The sequence below is a fragment of the Aphelocoma coerulescens genome, chromosome 14 (genome assembly GCF_041296385.1).
Source record: "Aphelocoma coerulescens isolate FSJ_1873_10779 chromosome 14, UR_Acoe_1.0, whole genome shotgun sequence".
NCBI lineage: Eukaryota > Metazoa > Chordata > Aves > Passeriformes > Corvidae > Aphelocoma > Aphelocoma coerulescens.
In genome coordinates this window covers 10,034,731-10,052,467 of record NC_091028.1, presented here as the reverse complement: position 1 = coordinate 10,052,467, position 17,737 = coordinate 10,034,731, and the positions used below count along the sequence as shown (strand labels likewise).

The 17,737-nt window shown below is 52.0% G+C and overlaps 2 protein-coding genes and 1 long non-coding RNA gene across 6 annotated transcripts in view; 2 read left to right on the top strand and 1 right to left on the bottom strand.

Moving 5' to 3' along the window:
* The window catches only part of EPN2 (epsin 2), a 54,497-nt gene extending 49,495 nt beyond the window's left edge, over nt 1-5,002 (top strand). For all 4 annotated transcript variants that reach the window (XM_069029700.1, XM_069029702.1, XM_069029701.1 and 1 more), the window contains one exon: nt 1,011-5,002. In XM_069029700.1, the coding sequence (XP_068885801.1) occupies nt 1,011-1,339 (329 nt within the window). In that variant the 3' untranslated portion in view covers nt 1,340-5,002. The remainder of the gene's footprint in view (nt 1-1,010) is intronic.
* A 6,537-nt stretch (nt 5,003-11,539) lies between these two features.
* On the bottom strand, nt 11,540-14,547 carry B9D1 (B9 domain containing 1). The gene is made up of 7 exons (XM_069029703.1): nt 14,465-14,547; nt 13,809-13,877; nt 13,588-13,699; nt 13,427-13,523; nt 12,927-12,989; nt 12,259-12,326; nt 11,540-12,142 (listed from the first exon to the last, which is right to left on the bottom strand). The coding sequence occupies exons 1-7, from the start codon at nt 14,519-14,521 to the stop codon at nt 11,997-11,999; spliced, it is 612 nt and encodes a 203-aa protein (XP_068885804.1). The 5' UTR covers nt 14,522-14,547; the 3' UTR covers nt 11,540-11,996.
* Nucleotides 13,654-17,045, top strand: LOC138118607 (uncharacterized). The gene is made up of 4 exons (XR_011155225.1): nt 13,654-13,715; nt 15,112-15,280; nt 15,377-15,566; nt 16,004-17,045. It is a non-coding gene; the product is annotated as an uncharacterized lncRNA (long non-coding RNA).
* Nucleotides 17,046-17,737: the final 692 nt, after the last annotated feature.

The following is a 17,737-nucleotide window of genomic DNA, read 5'->3' as shown; positions in this document are numbered from 1 at the left end:
TTTGCACTGACATTTTCCTGTGTTGCTCGTAGGGTGAAACACTTGGAAATGATCTTGCAGTTATTTATTTTCTTCACTCTTGCAATGGAAAAAAAGTCAATGTATTAAAATCCTTGAGTAGGAAAAAGGCAGTGATTCTGAGCAGCCTTGGCAGTGAGCAGGGAGAGAGAGGAAATCTGTGTATCTGCCCTTCCCGGGTACTACAAAAAGTTTGTGAGGGGTCACTGGGCCATCCAAATAATCCAGGGCTTGTACGGTAAAAGGAATTTGCAGGGCTGGCAGCAGTCCAGGGAACCTCAAAGGCTGGGAAAGTTGAGCTCTGCTTTTTCGAGCACCGCTGTAATTCGGAAACAAGTTGTTTACTTTGGGAATTCTTGTCCAAGCTCAGTGCCAGAAACATGAAAATGGAGGTGGCTGCTGAGAGCTTGGAGCAAACGTACAAATCACAGAGTCCCAGAATGGTTTGGAAGGGACCTTAAAAACCACCCCTGCCCTGGGCAGGGACACCTTCCACTATCCCAGGGTGCTCCAAGCCCTGTCCAGCCCAGCCCTGGACACTGCCAGGGATCCAGGGGCAGCCACAGCTTCTCTGGGCACCCTGTGCCAGGGCCTCACAATCCTCACAGGGAAGAATTCCTTCCCGATATCCAATGTAAACCCACTCTCTGCAGTAAAGGAGCACAGAGAGCTTGCAAAGTAGCATTTAAAAAATGAAATCAGTGATGTGGATGTCATGGTTAGGGCTGTTCCAGGTAACCAAATGTGGAACCTGTGTCTCCAGTCAGGGCTATCTGAAGTGGGAGCTGTTGGTCAGCGAAGGGGTGTTGGAGGCATTGGCTGCTGCAGGGCAACAAAGCTGTGCTGGTGCTCAGCTTTGCTGGGTGGCAGATGCTCTGCAGGGTGTTTTGGGGGTGGGGACGCACACAGGGAGTGTTCTTTGCCAGGAAAGACCATTTCCAGACCCCGGTGTTGATGGCAGCGCCATCTCTGTCCCTTTCTCTCCAACCCAGGTGCCGCCACCGCACCGACTCCAATCAACCCCTTCCAGGTGAACCAGCCTCAGCCACTGACCCTGAACCAGATGAGAGCGAGTCCCGTGATGGGAAGCAGCCCCTCCTTCAGCGCTGTGCCCCCGATGAGCATGGAGCCAATACCTCTGTCTTCCATGGCCCCCGTGCCCGTGGGGATGGCACCGCTGCCGGCCATGGGCACCGTGGCATCCATCAGGATGGGCCAGGGGCTGAGCATTGCAGGATCAATGCCCCAAGCTCTGCACAGTACAGGAATGCCGCCGGCAGCCTCCCAGTCTGCAAATACAACTAACCCTTTCCTCCTATAAAGACCCAATTAAAGGAACTTTTCTTTTCCTAGTGTTTCCAGGCTGAAGTCTTTCCAGCAAAACGAACGTGGCCTGTGTGGACTGAACGGTGTGTGAGAGACTTGGAAGTAGATTTGCAGTTTACAGTTATGATCTTTGAAGAGTTGTCTCTACTTACCAGTTAATCTAAATCTAGTCTTTGCTACAGATGGTACCTTACTTTGGCTTGTTGAGCATCATGTGAAATGTTCAGACTTTTCACCAAAGTTAGATTCTGCCCATTTTTGTTACTTTGTTAATCATTTCAAATACACTTTCTAGGGAGAGAACCTGCCATTCGAAAACTCCGTTGGCTATTTTGTAGATGTCAGATCATGTGCTGGATTCCTGAATTTACTCTTCCCCTGCATCTGTCACTTCCTCTGCCCATAAGATAGACCTGGGATTCCGAGTGCTAGTGAATGTTTTGCACATAACTACACACAGTTCTAGACTGTTGGTTCACCCATAGTCCTTACTCTTAGAAGAGACCGACCCGGAGGGCCCAGGGGGGCTTGGTTTTTATGCATTAAACATTGCAAACTCGCACTGCTTTGGTATCTCTGAGGTGTGACTGAGAAAAGCAAGCTTGTCTCGAAAGGAGAATAACACAAAACCCCAGACAAAACACCCAAGACCATGCTCGAGTTGTGCTGTCGTGTGCAGTGTTGAATTCCTACACTACTCTAAGGACTCCTGGAACTCTCTGTGAGTGGCTGCACTCGTGCTGAGTGAGTGTCCTGCTCTGTGCTTGTCCAGTACCGGCTTCGTTTGGAAGTTTTTTCATGTGTATTTTGTTTTTATTTGACTTACAATGTGAGTTGAAAGAAAAAAAAAATCGGAAAAAAAAAAAGAACAGGAAAAAAACCAGAAATACAGTGGGACAACTTTGAATTCAGTTTCACCGGGGCAAGCTTTAAAACTAATTCAGGCTTAACCTTGCTATATGCAGTTACTCTTGTATACTTTTGCACATATTTTGTTTAGTACAGTTTCATATTTTGAGTTTGCAGAGTTACCTAATAGTCCTTTTTTTGCTAATTTTTATAATGTGGTTCTTATTTAACTGTCTGGTTTTGATAGATTTATCAAGTCTGGCTGAAAAATTAAGATATTGGCAAATGTCATTTTTATGGTTTTAATGCCCTCTTATTTATGGTTTTAGCTCTTTGTTTCTGTAAAGAGAGTTTAAAAGGGAAGATTAACACTAAAATATTTACTTTTAAATGAAGTATTCATAATGCAAATCAAAAACAAATCCTCGTGACTAATTATTTTTAGATGAATTGAATTTGAGCATAACATGATTTAAGACTGCATTAAAAAGAAAAAACACTAAAGTCGCCTTTCCCTTGATTTGTTCCCGTTTCCCAGTCCCCAGACTGGACAGACTTTTAGCCTTGATGAAGATCCCAAGAGAGGCTGTTTGGTTTAATTTTCCTTGCAAAACTTCTGGAGCTGTTAAAAATCCTGATGTACAAACACAACTTGTTTCATTTTATCCACTGATTTTTCCTGTTGGAAGGTGCACTCCGTAGGATAACTGGTTCCATGTGCAGCCATCCCTTGGGAGATGAATTATCCCTTTTTAATTGTCATGTCTGGACTCCTCGGCACCAAACCGTGCTCAGGGGTTCTGCTGGAGCCCCAGCCTCGACGGGGCTGAGCTCTGCTCTCCCAAAAATCCATGGAAAGGGATATCCCAGTGCTTCCTCCTGCCTGCAGGGCACCTCGGAATGGACTTGGTGGCCTTTCCCTAATTAAGAGGGGGAAAATAGAAAACAGAATTTGCCAGAGTTGTGGTGTGGTGGAACAATTCCCTGTGGGGCCAGAGAGGGGCTGGATCCCATGGGAGGACTGGGATCGATCTCCTGGTGGGAAGGGGAGGCTGAAGGACGATCAGATATAGGGCACAATCCCAGACTGGAGCTGTGTAGGTCAGCGTAGCTCTGGTAGTGTATGGAATGCTCAGTGTGTGCATGTTCCTGTGCAGATGTTGGATCCTCTGGAATTGGCAAGGAGGATTTCCCCATCTTCATCTGCTCTTGTTTTTATACAGGAGGAAAGAGGATTGCTGTCCACACCCAGCCTGTCTTTAAAAACTAAACAAAACCCCATTCACGTTGCCTTTCAGAGTAGGGAAAAAGACCTTTTTTGTTGTTTGTTGAGGTTATTGAAAAGTGTAGAGCAGGAAGGGTGTGATTCTTGCAGATCGGGGGGGGAAAGTGCTTTCCAGCTGATCTGTGACGAGATTTATCCCGGGTTATTTTCCCAGTTTGATTTTATCAGCACTGGCATCGAGGTCACTCGATGTTTTTCCCTTAGTCTGTCACCTGAACTGCAGTGGGATGGGGCATTCTCTGTCCAGCCAAAAGTCCTGCCCACGTCCTGGGTCACTTTTTAGAGGCAAGATGGTGTTGATAAATACTCGAAGTGCTGAAATAATCTGCAGTTGGAGCTGTCACTGTGAATTGCTAAAGCCGTGCTCTGGCTCTGGGAGGGAGCCCTGGTTTAATGAAGCTGTTGAATGGCAAATTGTTGCTTTTACCAAGTCACTGCCCCAAGAACTTTATCCCTTTTGTATTCAAGAGACATTTACGGCACAACAAACCCCGCTCCTCCCTGAGGAGCCACACCCCCAATTCTGGTGCTGCTAAGATTTAGGCTGAGACTAACCAAGCCCAGATCCCAGCCTGGCAGAGGGCTTGTGGCAGGAGCTGAGTTTAGGAGGAGAAAGAGCTGGTTTGGTAAATGTTCCTGGGCTGGGCTGTGTCCTCAGGGGGTCACTGTCCTGGCTGGGGATGCTCCGAATGGTCCAGCTCTTTTTGTGATGATTTTCCTGCTCTCCAGGATAATCCTCCCTCCCTCCTGGCCCTCCCACATTTCTGGAGGATGTTTGTGTGTCCCATTGCATCCCATCTGCCCCATTTCTCCATTTCCTCCTTCTTCTTCTCACTTTGCAAATACTCAAAGTGCTTTTTTTCTTTTTTTCATTTTTAAATGTTAGTAGCCCAAAATAGCCTTACTGGTCAAATTGACCAAAGAGAAAAGTGTTAAATATTTTGTAAAAAAAAATAAATAAAAATTCCCCCCTGCCATCCCCTTGGCATAATTCCACCCCCCAAAATAAGCTCAGTTATTTATTCAGTTTTATACTCTAGAGAAACCCAACTCCGTGGAGGGGGCAGGGAAGGGAAGCCCTGGTGGGTTGTGGTGTTTACAGTTTTTGGGAAGTCCCGTAGCCAAGACAGCTCTTGTTGCCCAAGTGCCCCTTTGCTGTCCCGGTTCTGAGGTGTACTGTATGCCTGAATATTGCACAGGACGTGCAGAAAGAGAAGGTTTCTTTTTCCCCAGCAGAATCTCACTCGCTTCCTTTCCAAGTGTTACACTTCCAATATTTCCCAAACTTTCCATAATCCCGGGAGCCGGCTGCTTTTTCTGGATTTGTGCTGACTATTGACATTATTTACTGTATAAATAATTTATCATTTGTACTATTGTATCATAATGTCTGTATCTTTGTGTCATTTTTTTTCCTCCCCCCCAAGCGATGTCACAGATGTGATACTTAAACGATGCCATCGAACAGTGGAAAGACGAGGGGTTTGTAGGTGACTGGTCAGAATTAAAATTGTATTGCTTCTATTGCGGCCCTGTTGCTTTTTCCAAGCTTCTGCGTGGTGTTTATGATCCCATTCCCACCCAAGCCCTGCTCGGTGGAGTTTTGCAGGAGGCTGGTGGGTTTGGGGTGAGCTGACGGAAGGTTTGTGGCAGAGGGATCTCCCCGTGACTGGGGTGCTGCCAGTGGGATTCCTTGGATGCATCCATCACTTTTCCCAGGACAGGTTGCTCTGGCTGGGAGAGAGGAGGGTTTCTGTGGCTCACTGAAATCGGGGTCAGCTGGGACCTTACTAACTCAATAAAAATGAAGACTTGTGCTGCAGGTGACTGAATTCCTTCTTTAAACCATGCTGCCCCTGGAACAGCCCCTGTGGAGGGATCTTGGAGTGCTGCCTTGGAGGAGGCTCTGGATTTGTGTCCAGGCAGGAATCTGGGGAAGGGGGCTATGGAATGAGGGCTGGGGAGCTGTAAGAGAACCTGGGGAGTCCTCGCTTCCCACTTTTGTAGCTCAGCCTTGGCCCTGTCCCACGGATCACATGGCAGGGCTCCTGCTTCCAGCCAGGAAGCAATTCCAGCTCCTAATTCTGGCTGCTTTAATTGAAGGGCACTTCATTAGCAGGCGGCATCGAGAGCTGCCTCTCCAGAGCCCCTCCAGGTTCCCTGTTTAGTTTGCTGCCAATCAGGCTGATCACTAATCAGTGATCACTAAGTAATGCTGAAGCTGTGGCAGGGCTGGAGATGTGGCCGTGGGAAAGGCGGCTCTGGGGAGAAAAGCCTCCAGTTTGGTTTCAGACAGAGCTGGCTGGGGGTGCTGGGTGCAGCTGCTGTTCCAGTAACACTCCAGTTTCCCTGGAGAAGCTGTGGCTGCCCCTGGACCCCTGGAAGTTCCCAAGGCCAGGCTGGATGGGGCTTGGAGCAACCTGGGACAGTGGAAGGTGTTGGGGTTGGAACTGGATGGGCTTTAAGGTCCCTCCCAAACCAACCCAGTCTGGGATTCTCTGATTCTACTCCCGCTTCTTGGAATTGCACATTTGAAGCCAAATCCCTCTCTGTATGGAAGCTGTGGTGACTCTGATCCCTTCCAAAGGAGCTGGATTCTGGTGGATTCTGGAGGATTCTGGTGGCTGTATGAGCCAGGGCAGCCTGAGCTGCCCCAGCCCGTGGTGAGCAGAGCTCTGCCTGTGGTCGAGGTTTCCGCTGACCTTGCCAGAGCTGCTCCCCCATCCCACATTTCCTCTCCTGTGGGGTGAGGAGGATTTACCCCTTTGCAGAGGAAAAGGACTCTGGATAAGGAATTATCTTTTGGCTTCCCCTCAGCCCCGCTGCTGTTGCTGAAGTTTTTGCTGAGTGTGTTTGTGTCGCCTCTCTGTGCTGGGCTGAGGGTGCAGCTCTGCCCCTTCCGCTGCTTTTCACGCAGCTGTGAGGGAAGGGCTGGGCCCATCTTGTGCTCTGGCTTTGGCAAGGCCTCTGCAACACCCTGCAAGCTGCATTTCAGGGAACCAACCCGATTTAGGAACCCCTCATGTTCAAAACATCCATCTTGTTCAAGTTAATTCCCAGGTCACCTTCTCCCCATTTGCGAGCTGGATTTTCCTAAGGGCTGGTGTTTGTTTGGGAGCTCGGGATTAGGAAGGGTGAAGAGCCAGCGTGGGATGTGGTGGTGGCAGTTCCGTTTGCTGTTGATTGATTGTACCCTGTAATTGTTGAAGCCTTGGTGTTTCAAGGAGTGGGAGGTTCCCCTTGGTGCCAATTCCCATGAGGGAGGTGAATTGGCAGGGCCTGGTGATCCATAGGGAATTGGCATCTGGCCAGGGTAACCCAGCCCGGTGCTGTGCAGAGGGTGAGGTGGTAAATGAGGAATGGGGGAGTGTGGGGATACCCTGGGGGGTCACAGCACATCCCAGGGCTGTGCAGGGAGAGCCCAGAACTGTCCCAGACCTGGACTGAGTCATGGGACCCTCATGGGTTTGGGAAATATCTCCCCGAGAGATTAAAGAAAATTCCACCCCCTGCCATGGGCAGGGACCCCTTCCACTGTCCCAGGGTGCTCCAAGCCCCATCCAACCTGGCCTTGGACACTGCCAGGGCTTCTCACAGGGAGGAATTTCTTCCCAATCTCCCATCTATCCCTGCCCTCTGGCAGTGGGAAGCCATTGCCCTTGTCCTGTCACTCCAGGCCCTTGTCCGAAGCATTCCAGGATCGTCTGTGAGCGCTCAGCCCACGCTCAGATCCCTCTGCCTGAGCTGCTCTTGGCACTTGTTGAGCAAACACGTTCCCGTTTCAGGTGAAGGGAAATCAATGACATCTCAAATCACGCGGATGAAGCCGGAGTAAAGGTGGAGTTTGCCTTCCCAGCTCCCTGCCTGCTGCTTCCCGACAGGAAACCTCGCTGGGACACGGGAGCTGCCAGCTTTGCGGCTTGATTGCTTAGAGATCCTCCCAGGCAGGAATGGCATGCGGGGTTCTGCCCTGTTTAACCACTGGGGCTGCTGGAGGCTGGGTCAGAGCTCCATCCCAGCCAGGGGAATGTTGCTGGAGCAGAGACATCGGATTTCCCGTCGCTGATAAGCTGACTGATAACCCCCGTGTGGATCCACTTCCTCTCCCGGCTCCTGCGGGATCAACACCCGGGGCTGGGCTGGGTGGGCTGGAGGGAGGGGATGGAGGCGAGGATCCTCCACAGGACGCTGACCCAGCGTGGGCTGGTCCCACCCATCCACCCCCAACCCTCCTGGAATTCTCCACAGCGTCGCGGCTGAACCACCTCTGGTAATGCCTGCGATGGAAAATCATCAGGCACTTTGTGTCCTCCTTTCCCTGGAACCTGTGAAAATCAGGTCTGCGTTCTTCCTAGAGGGCTTTTTGTGGCCATGGAATGAAATCCATGGATTATCCAAGCTCTGGGGAGCCAGTTCTGCCGTGGTGTAGGAGCTCCGTGGGCTGCCTGGGTTTGTGTTGGGTGATGGTGGTGGGGTTTTTTTTCTGCTTTTTTAATATCTTCATTAGCAAGTCTGGCACTAAATGGAGTGATGATATTCTCTGAGGTGAATTTGGGTACTTGAATATCCTGGCCTGAATAGAGAGCCAAAAATAGATGCCTTCAGCAGTTCTGTCTGCTGCTCTTCCCTCTGAAGGACGAGGCTGGATCCCTCAGATCCCATTGGGAAAGCAGGTTGTGTTCTTCCCTCCCTCCTGTGGGCTCAGCCCTGCTTTCCATGCCCAAAGGTTGGCTCCTAAGGGATTTGTGCTATCCTGTGCTCCCCAGCCCCAGCTAGGCTGCACTGGAGGGTACTGGGAGCTCTGCAGCCAGGTGGGAACTGCAGGTTTGGGATTTTTGCTTCCTGTGCTCCAAATGTGGAGGTGGTTCCTGGGTTTGCAAACACCCACGAGTGTCTCAGAGCTTGGGGTTTGAGCTCCCTCCCCCCATTTGCCTCCCAGAAGACTCCTCAGCTGATGGAAAAAGCCCTCAGGGATCCTCTCTGCACCCTCAGGGTGGCTGTTGAGAGGGGACAGGGGTGGGGTTGGGGTGGCCTTCACCCAGCTCTTTGCTGGGCTCCTGCTGGGGCCTGGAAGATTGGCCTGGAACATCCCAGACTGGAGTTGGTGGCTGCTCCAGATGTGCCACTGGCTCAGGTGTGCCTGGACCTTGGGCTGGGTGGTGGGGCGGGGGGGTTCACTGTGCCCTCACGGGGGGCTCGGATCCGAGGGACACCCCGGTGATGTCCTGGCTGTGTTCTCCAAGGCCACCAGCCCATCCAGCTGCTGCTGGGCCACGTGGTGCTGCCAGCCCCAAGGGAACAGGCCCTGGGGGGGGGGTTCCTGCTGGTTCTCCGGGCCTGGATGTCCCCAGGAATGGGGAGTGCTCCATGCTGTGGGTGCCAGCCTGGCTCTGCCACTGCTCCCACTGCTGCTGTCCTGTCCTCCTGTGACCCCACAGATCCGTGTCCAGCACTGGATCCAGGGCCTTTATCCCCCTCGGATCTCCAGGGACACAAATGGGGGGAAACGCTGCAAAGAATTGTAGAGAAGAATTGGAGTTACAGCCCTGATTTTCTTCAAACGCAGCTGCTCTGTGCTTGAGTGATTTTTTTCCTTTTTTTTTTTCCTTTGGAGCATTTCACAGGATCTCCTGCTCCCCACCCAACACTGCTGCTGGGGAGAAGCTGCTGTCAGCTCGAATTCATCTCATTTTCAGATGGAGATAATTCCCAGCTGCCGCAGAACTGCTGGTGTAGAGCAGTCTGGCAGCCTCGGGGCAGAGCTGGCTTCCCCAGCACTCGTGGATGCTCAGATTCCTGGCTCGCTCCCGCTCCCCGTGGAGCAGCTCCGGGAGGTGTTTGCCCCCTGCTCTGGGGACAAGGGGCAGTGCCAGGGCAGCCAGCACGGAGCAATTTCCGCGGAGGAACAGTTCGGTGTCCTTCATTCAGCCTGGGAGTTAATTGTTATTAACCACTTCCAGCGTCTTCCCAAAGGCTGAGAACAGCCACGAGAGGGCAGGAGCTGCTGCTGCTGTTCGTAGTTTTGGTGGGAAAGGCGGTAAATACCAATTCCTAAGGATTGTCCGAATGGTTTTCCTTTTTCTGGAGGGTTTGATCCCCAAGCTGCTGTTCAGTCCCTGTCCTTGGCTGTGTCCCTCCGAGGATAACAGCAGGAGAACTCCCATGGAGTGAATCCAAAGCCTCCCCAGGCCAGGAGAGCTGCAGAGTCCCCAGACATCCCCCAGGCTTCCTTTGCCCCCAGCCTGGTTTGTGCTGGCCTGGAAGCGCCTCCTGTGTCCAGGAAGATTTTTTCCCTGCCCATCTCGAATTAGGGGGATAATTCCTAATTATGCAATTTCAGCATCTGGGAGAGATTTCAGGGGAACGAGGCAGAGCTGCAGCTCCCGCCGAGAGCCTCGTGCTGCTGCTGTAGGGTTGGGAATTTCAGTGCAGGTTTGGAGAGAAGGGAGAATGATTAACCAGGAAACGAGCAGGGTGTTCCAGCTGCCGGCAGCGTGGCTGGGAGGAAACCAGCGTGAGCCTCTGCTGCACCAAAGCTGGGTTTTACTGGGATTTGGCTGATCTTAAAGCACTGGTTCTTCCAGGGTTTCACTTCCATGAACAATTAGGGATCCTAAATCCCTTTCTTGCCACGGTTCCCTGCTCACGGTGTCGTGTCCGTCTTTATTCAGAGATTCTCCCAGGTGCAAACACTTGGCCACACCTGAGGAGCAAAGATTTCAAAGGCAGCAGCAAGGCCATCTCTGGGAGAAATGTGTTCCTGAGGGATATCAACAGCTGCCCCTCAGATCCAAGGAATGGCACTGGAGTTGGGAAACGCTGATTCCAAACATCAGCCCCTGGGTGACGACCTGCGGGAAACACTCACAGGATACACCCAACCCTCGAGGAAGGTAGGTGAAGGTCTTAGATGTGCTCAAGCCACTGAGGAGCCAAAAAAACCCCCCAACATCCAACTAAACACAGAGAAAACAGGCAAAAAGTCCTAATAATGCAGGCAGCAGTGTGGGATCTGCTTAGAGAGCAGCTTAAATATCTCAAGGTGTCTTAAATCCTCTTTTATGGAGTTTAGGATTTTTGCTTTTCATTGTTTTTAACCTTCCTTCGCCTCAGCTGTCAGGGGGAAGCTGGGTCAGGCCTGGTTGGTCCCACTGGGGTTAAACATCCAACAGTTCCTTTGGAACAGGGGGATTCAGGGGTTTGGAGCACCAGGATGCAGAGCCGGGTGTGAATAAATTCCCTGTGGGGCACCAGGTTTGGACTTTCCGTGGGTTTGACAGGTTCCTCATGCCTGGAGCAGCTTTGTTCCAGCTGGAATGTGGGCAGGAACTGTGCTCAAGGGGGAATTGGGTATTTAGGCAGCAGCAGGAGATTCAGTGTTTGCCTCTCAAGCGTTTCAAACACAGATATTTCTCCTGCTACCGCAGCTGACTGCTTCCCAAACTTGTGAAAAGGAAACAAAATTCCTCGAGTCTCCTCTGAGCCAACAGGAAATGCTTCTGGATTTGGATTCCAACATGACTCAGTTCAGAGATTACAAATTACCACAAAACCTCCACTGCAAGTGTGGAGTCAACAAAAACAAGGCAGGAGGAATGCAGGAGATGAAGAATCATCCCCAAAAACGTTTGGAGAAGTATTTACATGTCGTATAAAAGGTGCTGCTGCTCACAGCAACGTTCCAGTGACCACTTTATGTTTTCAGAAATTGTATTTATTCCAGCCCACTGATGATAAAAACAACCTCTGCCTGGGTGTTTTGTTGAGCTGTGTCCTGGAGGTTTTGTGGTTCATCCCTGGCTGTTCTTCCTGGGATTTCTACGCTTTGGAGGTCTTGGTAGTTCCCTTTTAAAGAGGTGTGGTCATTCTGAGATTTGCAGTCAAACACAAGAGGCTACATGCCCAAAATTAAACAGGAAAATGATGCAGCAATTAGTCACTGCATTGTAACACTTCTTTTTCTCTTGGACCTCCAAGTCTGGCAGAGCTTGGATGATTTAGAGCTTTAAAACATCCTGGCACAAACAAATAAAGCCCGTTAGCAGCAGAAAGACAAATGAATCTATTGATACCACGGAGTTTATTCAGCCTAAAAGAGCTTAGAGGGGGATGCATTTCACAGGACCATTTTTGGAAGGTGCAATAATTTCAATTCCTCATTTGTACCACCAAAAAACCAAAAAGTCACTAAAAATAACTGGGTTTGCAAAGTTTTAACCACAGGGAAACGGCTACAGCTCTGAACTTTCCACATCATTAATTCTAGAAAAAAGTGTACAAAAGCTATAAAAATACTTTGTAACAGGCCTTACTCTGAGACAGTCTGATCCCTAAAAACGCTGAATGTTATCAGGTAACGTTGATTTACACAATACTTCAACCTTACTGAGAGCATCAGGCTCAGTAATTTTCCCAAATCCTCCCGGGCTGGTGTTTTTTTGGAATGACTGAGCTGAAGCAGCTCCTCCTCTCCCTAAGAAGGCCCAAAGTGCTGAGCTCTGAGCACATCCTGGGGAGTTCAGAACCTGTGGAGCCCCTGTGCCGCAGGCTCCAGGGAGGGGCTCTGCAGGGCCGTGGGGCCGACGTCGTAGCCCAGCTTGTGCAGATCTTTGGTCATCACGTTGAAGGAAATGGTCACAAAGCCTTGGGAACGCACCCTGGTCACTGGGACAGAGAGGATGGGGACGAATCCAGTTAAAAGAGGCTTTGGATTAGTTGTGGAGCACTTCTTTATCACCCAAAGGTGGCTGGCCAAGCAGCCAGGAGCTGCCAGGACTCACCTTCCCGTCCTTCTCCCTGTGCCACCACTCTGGGGTCGGTGAATTCCGGGCGTCTCCCTGTGAACCAGCTTGGAGAAGAAAAGAGAGAACAATGAATTGGGTGGCTTAGATTGATCCAGATCATGATATGCACGGTCAGGGGGGTTAATGAGCCTGCCAGGAGCTTTTTGAAGCCTGACTCACTTTATTGATCTACTTCAATCAAAGGTAAGTTTTGCCTTAAGGAAAAAAAAGCAACTGATTTCATACAGATTTTGTTAAATCCAGGTTTTTTCTAGGCTAGAAAAATCTTTCTGTGGCAAAGATATTGTTGGAAAATTCCACTCAATCACCCAGAAAACCAGAAAGGCTTGGAGACCTTGAATACATACAAAAAATATGGAATGGGAGTTGTTTTATCATGGGTTTTCTCTTACTGTAGCTGTCCTTCCAGAACAGCCCCAAGAAGATTCAGGCAGGAATTCAGTGCAGCTAGCAGGTGATTAATATATTTGCAGAAAGCTTTTAAAAAAGACCCAGCCACCTGAAAATGTGATTTTACCTACAGAACACAAACCTGCCTGGTTATGGCACAGAGCAGTCACAGCTCTGCACCACCCCGTAGCTGCAAATGCCTCTGTGGCTACGGGCAAGAGGGGCTTTAATGAAGTAAAGTCATTAATTATTACCTTGTGAACTGCTGCAGCCTCGAGGTGGACTCTGGGACAAACATAGCAATGGTCCTTTTGTGCCTGAAACAAAGGGGAGACCCCCAGAACTTCAGGAACGAACAAACAGCAAGGTTTTTCTATTTACAAAGGCACAGAATTGCTGACACACCAGAGCACTGCTCATCTCCAGGTGCTTTCCCTTCATACAGGAAGGGTTTGTTTGCACAGGAACATCGGATCTTCCTCCATTCCCAGTGGTGGCAGTAAGAATTTATCGTGTGCTTAGAGTGATGGGGGAGAGGTGAGAAACTGAGCTTCGTATCTGGGCTCCTCACAGGCCACTTTGGCCTTTAGAGCATTACCAAAACTTATCTGATGATGAAAGAGTTCTGCTAGAAAATCTCTGTAGTGAACTGACAGGGCATGGTGAGGAGGCATGGGAGCTGGTTTTGTTTCTGAAACAACAGAATAACAGGACGAGAATCTGTTTCAGCCCTGCAGGTCAGGCTGGCACTCACCTCCCCGGCACGAAGGGCACGTGCACAGCTCCGTAACCTCTGACCACGTCGTGGCCAAAGAAGTCAGGCCCGTAGACACTCACCACAATCTGCGGCCCTGCAAGGAAATGGGGGTGAGAGGGGGTCTGGCACCAGGGCTGGACCTCCCCCCCAGCACTCACAGCCAAAAGGGTTGGTGCTCTTGAAGGTGATGTCGATGGGGAAGTTCCAGACGAGCGTGGTGGGGGAGACGCTGCTCTTGGAGGTGATCTGGGAGATTCCCTCCTCCAGACCCTGCAGGGAATGTGGGGTGAGCCTGGGGCTGGGCTGAGCTCGGGGCTCTGGTGGGCAGGGTGGGGACAGGGGGCACAGGGGGGTCTGATGGGGGGCACAGGGGCTGTACCGCCGTGGGGACCCAGTCCTGGCCGTAGACAAAGCAGAACTTGCAGTAGAGGTCATCGAATCCCGGGAACTGCAGGAGACAGAGAGAGAGGGTGTCACTGGGAATTCACTGGGAATTTCTGGGGGTGAGGCTCTGCCCAAGTCAGGGTGCTGAGGGCAGCCTGGGCCAGTGAGACTGGGACAGACAGGTTGGGTCAGGGAGGCTGAGACTGGGATGGGTTTGGGGGGCTGAAACTGGGATGGATGTGGGGGTGGCTGAGGCTGAGCTGGGTCAGAGGGTATTGAGGCCAGAGGGATGGGTTCGGGGGGCTGGGAACAGGCTGGGTTTGGGGTCTGACACTGGGATGGTCAAGGGGCTGAGGCCGGGCTGAGTTTGGGGGAGGCTGAGACAGGGATGGGTTAAGGGGGATGAATCCAGGCAGGGTTATGGGGGGCTGAGGGTGTGCAGGGTTGAGGGGGATGAGGATGGGTTGAGTTTGGGGACTGAGGCCGGGCAGGCTCGGGGGGGGCAGATTCTCATCCCGCGCGGGCGCACGCAGCACCGAGGCCCAGGCCAGGCCGCTCTGCCGGAGCCGCGCGGACCGGGCTGGGGGCGATCCCCCCATCCCTTCGGGGTGTTCCCGGGGTGTTTCCGTGGTGTCCCGGGGTCTCACGCACCTCCCCGCTCTCGATCTCACCGCTCACGGCCAGCAGGAACACGCTGGGCGCCGCCATGGCGGGCGCGCCGGTTGCCGTGGCGACGGACGGGGCGGCGCAGGCGACAAACTTCTCCGGCGCCGCGCTGCTCTTCGCTTTGCAGGGCTCCCAATCCCCAAAATCGCCCCAAAACGCGGCCACCTCACCCCCGACACCCCCGGCACGGGTGTCCCCGGACGGGTCCTGCCCGCTCCCCTCAGCCGCTGAGCCCGACCGGCGCTGCCCCGTTATTCTCGCACCGCCACGTGTGCAGAACTTCATTTATTATTATTTAATATCAGCCTAAAGCAACCCCAAGCAGGGACTCGGCCTCCCCAGGGGATGGGCACGGCCCCAAGGCTGCCAGACGTCAAGGACACCGCTCCCAGGGATGCAGAGGGTGGGGATGTTGGGGTGTCTGTGCAGGGCGGGACCTGGACGGGATGATCCTGGTGGGTCACTTCCAGCTCAGGATATTCCCGATCCTACCATTCCATGTGGCGAGGCCATGGCCACTAGATGATGCTGCCGGCCGAGCTGAGAGCGGCTCCGGCTGCCGGGCAAGGGCCCGAGCCAGGAGGTGTTTCCAGGGAGAAAGAGGGAAATGGTGGATTTTGTGCTCCCTGCAGGGCCACCGCCACTGATGCGGAGAGGGGCCCTCAGCGCCCGCAGCACGGCGATTTTCCCTTGTGCACATCAGGAGAAGTGCCCTCACACCGCGGGGTCTGGATGTGCGTGGGAAAAGCAGGAAACAGCACGGTGCTGATTTAATTAGCTCGCTCTAATTAAAAGGAAAGGGTGAGTTTGGTGTGTAAATAAGGAGGACGGGTGTGCTGAGGCTTTACAAGAGCTGGAAGCGCTGAAATCTGCTGACAGTGACTTGTTTCCCCACAGAGAGCGCGGTGTGACGGTGCTGGACTGGTGACAGGATGGGGCTGGCCCGGTGATGTGACAGTGCTGGGGTGGTGACGCGGTGCTGGCCCATCGGGACCGCGGTTGTACCACCGCTCACGCCAGAAATTTTTGCTGCCCACACACACGTCAGCGCCACGGAGACTCCCCAGCTTGGCCACCATCTGCTGTGGTTCGTCCCTTCGCCTCCCTTCCTCATCCCAGGCCATGATCCCCTCTCCGTGAGGAATCTGTGGGGTAGTTGGTTGCTGCCAGACCCTCTGGGGAAAGGAGTGAAGGAAGCCCTTCCATGTTTCAGTAGATGTGTTCTCGGTCAATACCTATTTCAACTCGATTTTTCAGGCCAAACAAATTTGGCCAAGAGAAGAATGGGACAGGAAAGCAGGAGGAATGGGAGGGAATGCCTGAAATGTTAGCCTTTCTCCACAGCCCTTCAGAAATGCTTCAGGGAAAATAATTCATTTGAACTGAAAATTATCAGGGGTGGGGGGGAAGTAAAGCAGGTCTGGAGCAGCTGTCTGGAGCAGCTAGTGAGGCTGTTTAATTAACACTGCACTTGGCTACCAGCTATCTTGGAGCCAATTTCAGGACATTTTTGTTGCCTGGCAGGTGATATACAGCTGCTGGAGGAGTTCTCTCAGCACTAGGAGACCTTCCCCATGGCAGAGAGACAGCAGGAGGGTTATTCAGCAGCCGTGAGTCATCTGTACCTGCCTCTGGAAGGACTCTGTCCCCTCCCAGCCATAACAAGACCTTTTATTCTTCCCTTCTTTGTATGCCAGCCTTGTTTTAATTAGCTGTATTTTTAATCTTTGTGAGCAGAGTGAAATCCCAAGCAAGGAAGTGTTTTTATCCTGCTGGAAAACTTAATTAATGCTCCGTCAGAGAGTTTGATTTCCAAGCGTGATGAAGGTTGGTGGATGATGGCGACCCCATGGGTGCTATTTAGCGATGCTGCTGTTTCTCTTGGCCCTTTAAAACATTCTCCTCTTCTCCTGGACTTGTCCTGATTCTGTGATTTGTGATGGGACTCATGGGAAGCTTCCCAGGGGTGTTTGGGGCCGCAGCCATCCTGACAGGGAGGAAGGACACACTCCTGCTGATCACTGACTTGTCACCTCTTCCCGGTGCTGTGCCCAGGATGGATCCCAGCTCCCAGAGAACGATTCCCAGTGTCCCTTAAGCACTGACCTCTGTGCTGGAGGCATGTCAAACAGCTGAGGGAATTATGTTTGCTTCATTCCCATGAAGAGCAAGGGGCTGGAAAAATCCAAACTGCTTGGAGCTCTGTCACTGGGAGCTTCTGAATCAAAGCCAGGCACTGTGACCTGCCCTGGTTCTGGGTCCAGGGGCTCCCAAGGAGGCTGGAGAGTGGTGGTGAGCTCTTTCCCTGTGTTTCCCCTGGGATTGCCTCTGGATGAGCCCTGAGGAGTGGGGGAGCAGGCAGGGGCTCTCCTCCTCCTGGGCAAAGCTGCCAGGCAGCAGTGCCAGCAGGGGATACCTGTGGGATGTATCTCCTCCCCATCTCCCCAGCTCTGGGCTCATCCACTGTAATTACAGCAGGAGCAGTAGATCCCTGGAAAAGAGAGTGGATCGACACCCCGTGCTGCAGGGAGGGAGCAGGAGCAGGTCCTTTGGCTCCCGTACCTGCTCAAGCCTGATCACAGCAGCCCCGGGGCTGATCCATCGCTGCCAACGGGCGCTCGGGGAAGGTGGGAGAGACACGAACAACAATACAGTGGCACAGCACAAAAGTTTATTTTGAACCTCAAATATTTATGATCAACACCTGGTAAATGGCCAGTGAAATCCATTTTATGGTGTCATTAATCTGCTATAAACGGTTTGTATTTTTAGAGTTGTTTGCACAACGTTGACTCATCCCTGCCTGCGAGGAGGCTGCAGGGAGCTTCCCCGCCCTTTGTCTTCCCTGCCTTTTGCTCCTGCTGCTCAAATCAAACAGGGAAGGGGTTCGATCTCACAGCAGCACACAGAGGGGGATATTCCCTCTGTAATTTCTGCTGAGATGTTTACCTGGAGGTTGAGTGTGGTGCGAAGGTACCCACATGAAGCCGGGTGGGTTTTGTGTTATGTGTCTGAATCCCAGAATAGTTGTGTGTTGGAAAGGACTTTAAAACTCATCCCATTTCACCCCCTGCCATGGGCAGGGACACCTTCCACTATCCCAGGTTGCTGTCTGACCTGTCCTTGGACTCTTCCAGGGATGATCCCTGTGTCCATGTGGCCACCAGCCCCATGCCAGGGGCCCTGCCGGGTACGGACGCTGTTGCTGCCAAGGAGCTGTGAAGTGTCTGGTCTTCCCTGAAGAATTAATTTGTATTG

Excerpts from the sequence above, each read along its gene's own strand:
- B9D1 (XM_069029703.1), bottom strand. The coding sequence starts at position 14,521 with ATGGCGGCGCCCAGCGTGTTCCTGCTGGCCGTGAGCGGTGAGATCGAG. Across the intron at positions 13,878-14,464 it reads GTGAGATCGAGAGCGGGGAG|TTCCCGGGATTCGATGACCT; the intron begins GTGCGTGAGACC and ends TGTCTCCTGCAG. Across the intron at positions 13,524-13,587 it reads GAGCACCAACCCTTTTGGCT|GGCCGCAGATTGTGGTGAGT; the intron begins GTGAGTGCTGGG and ends ATTTCCTTGCAG.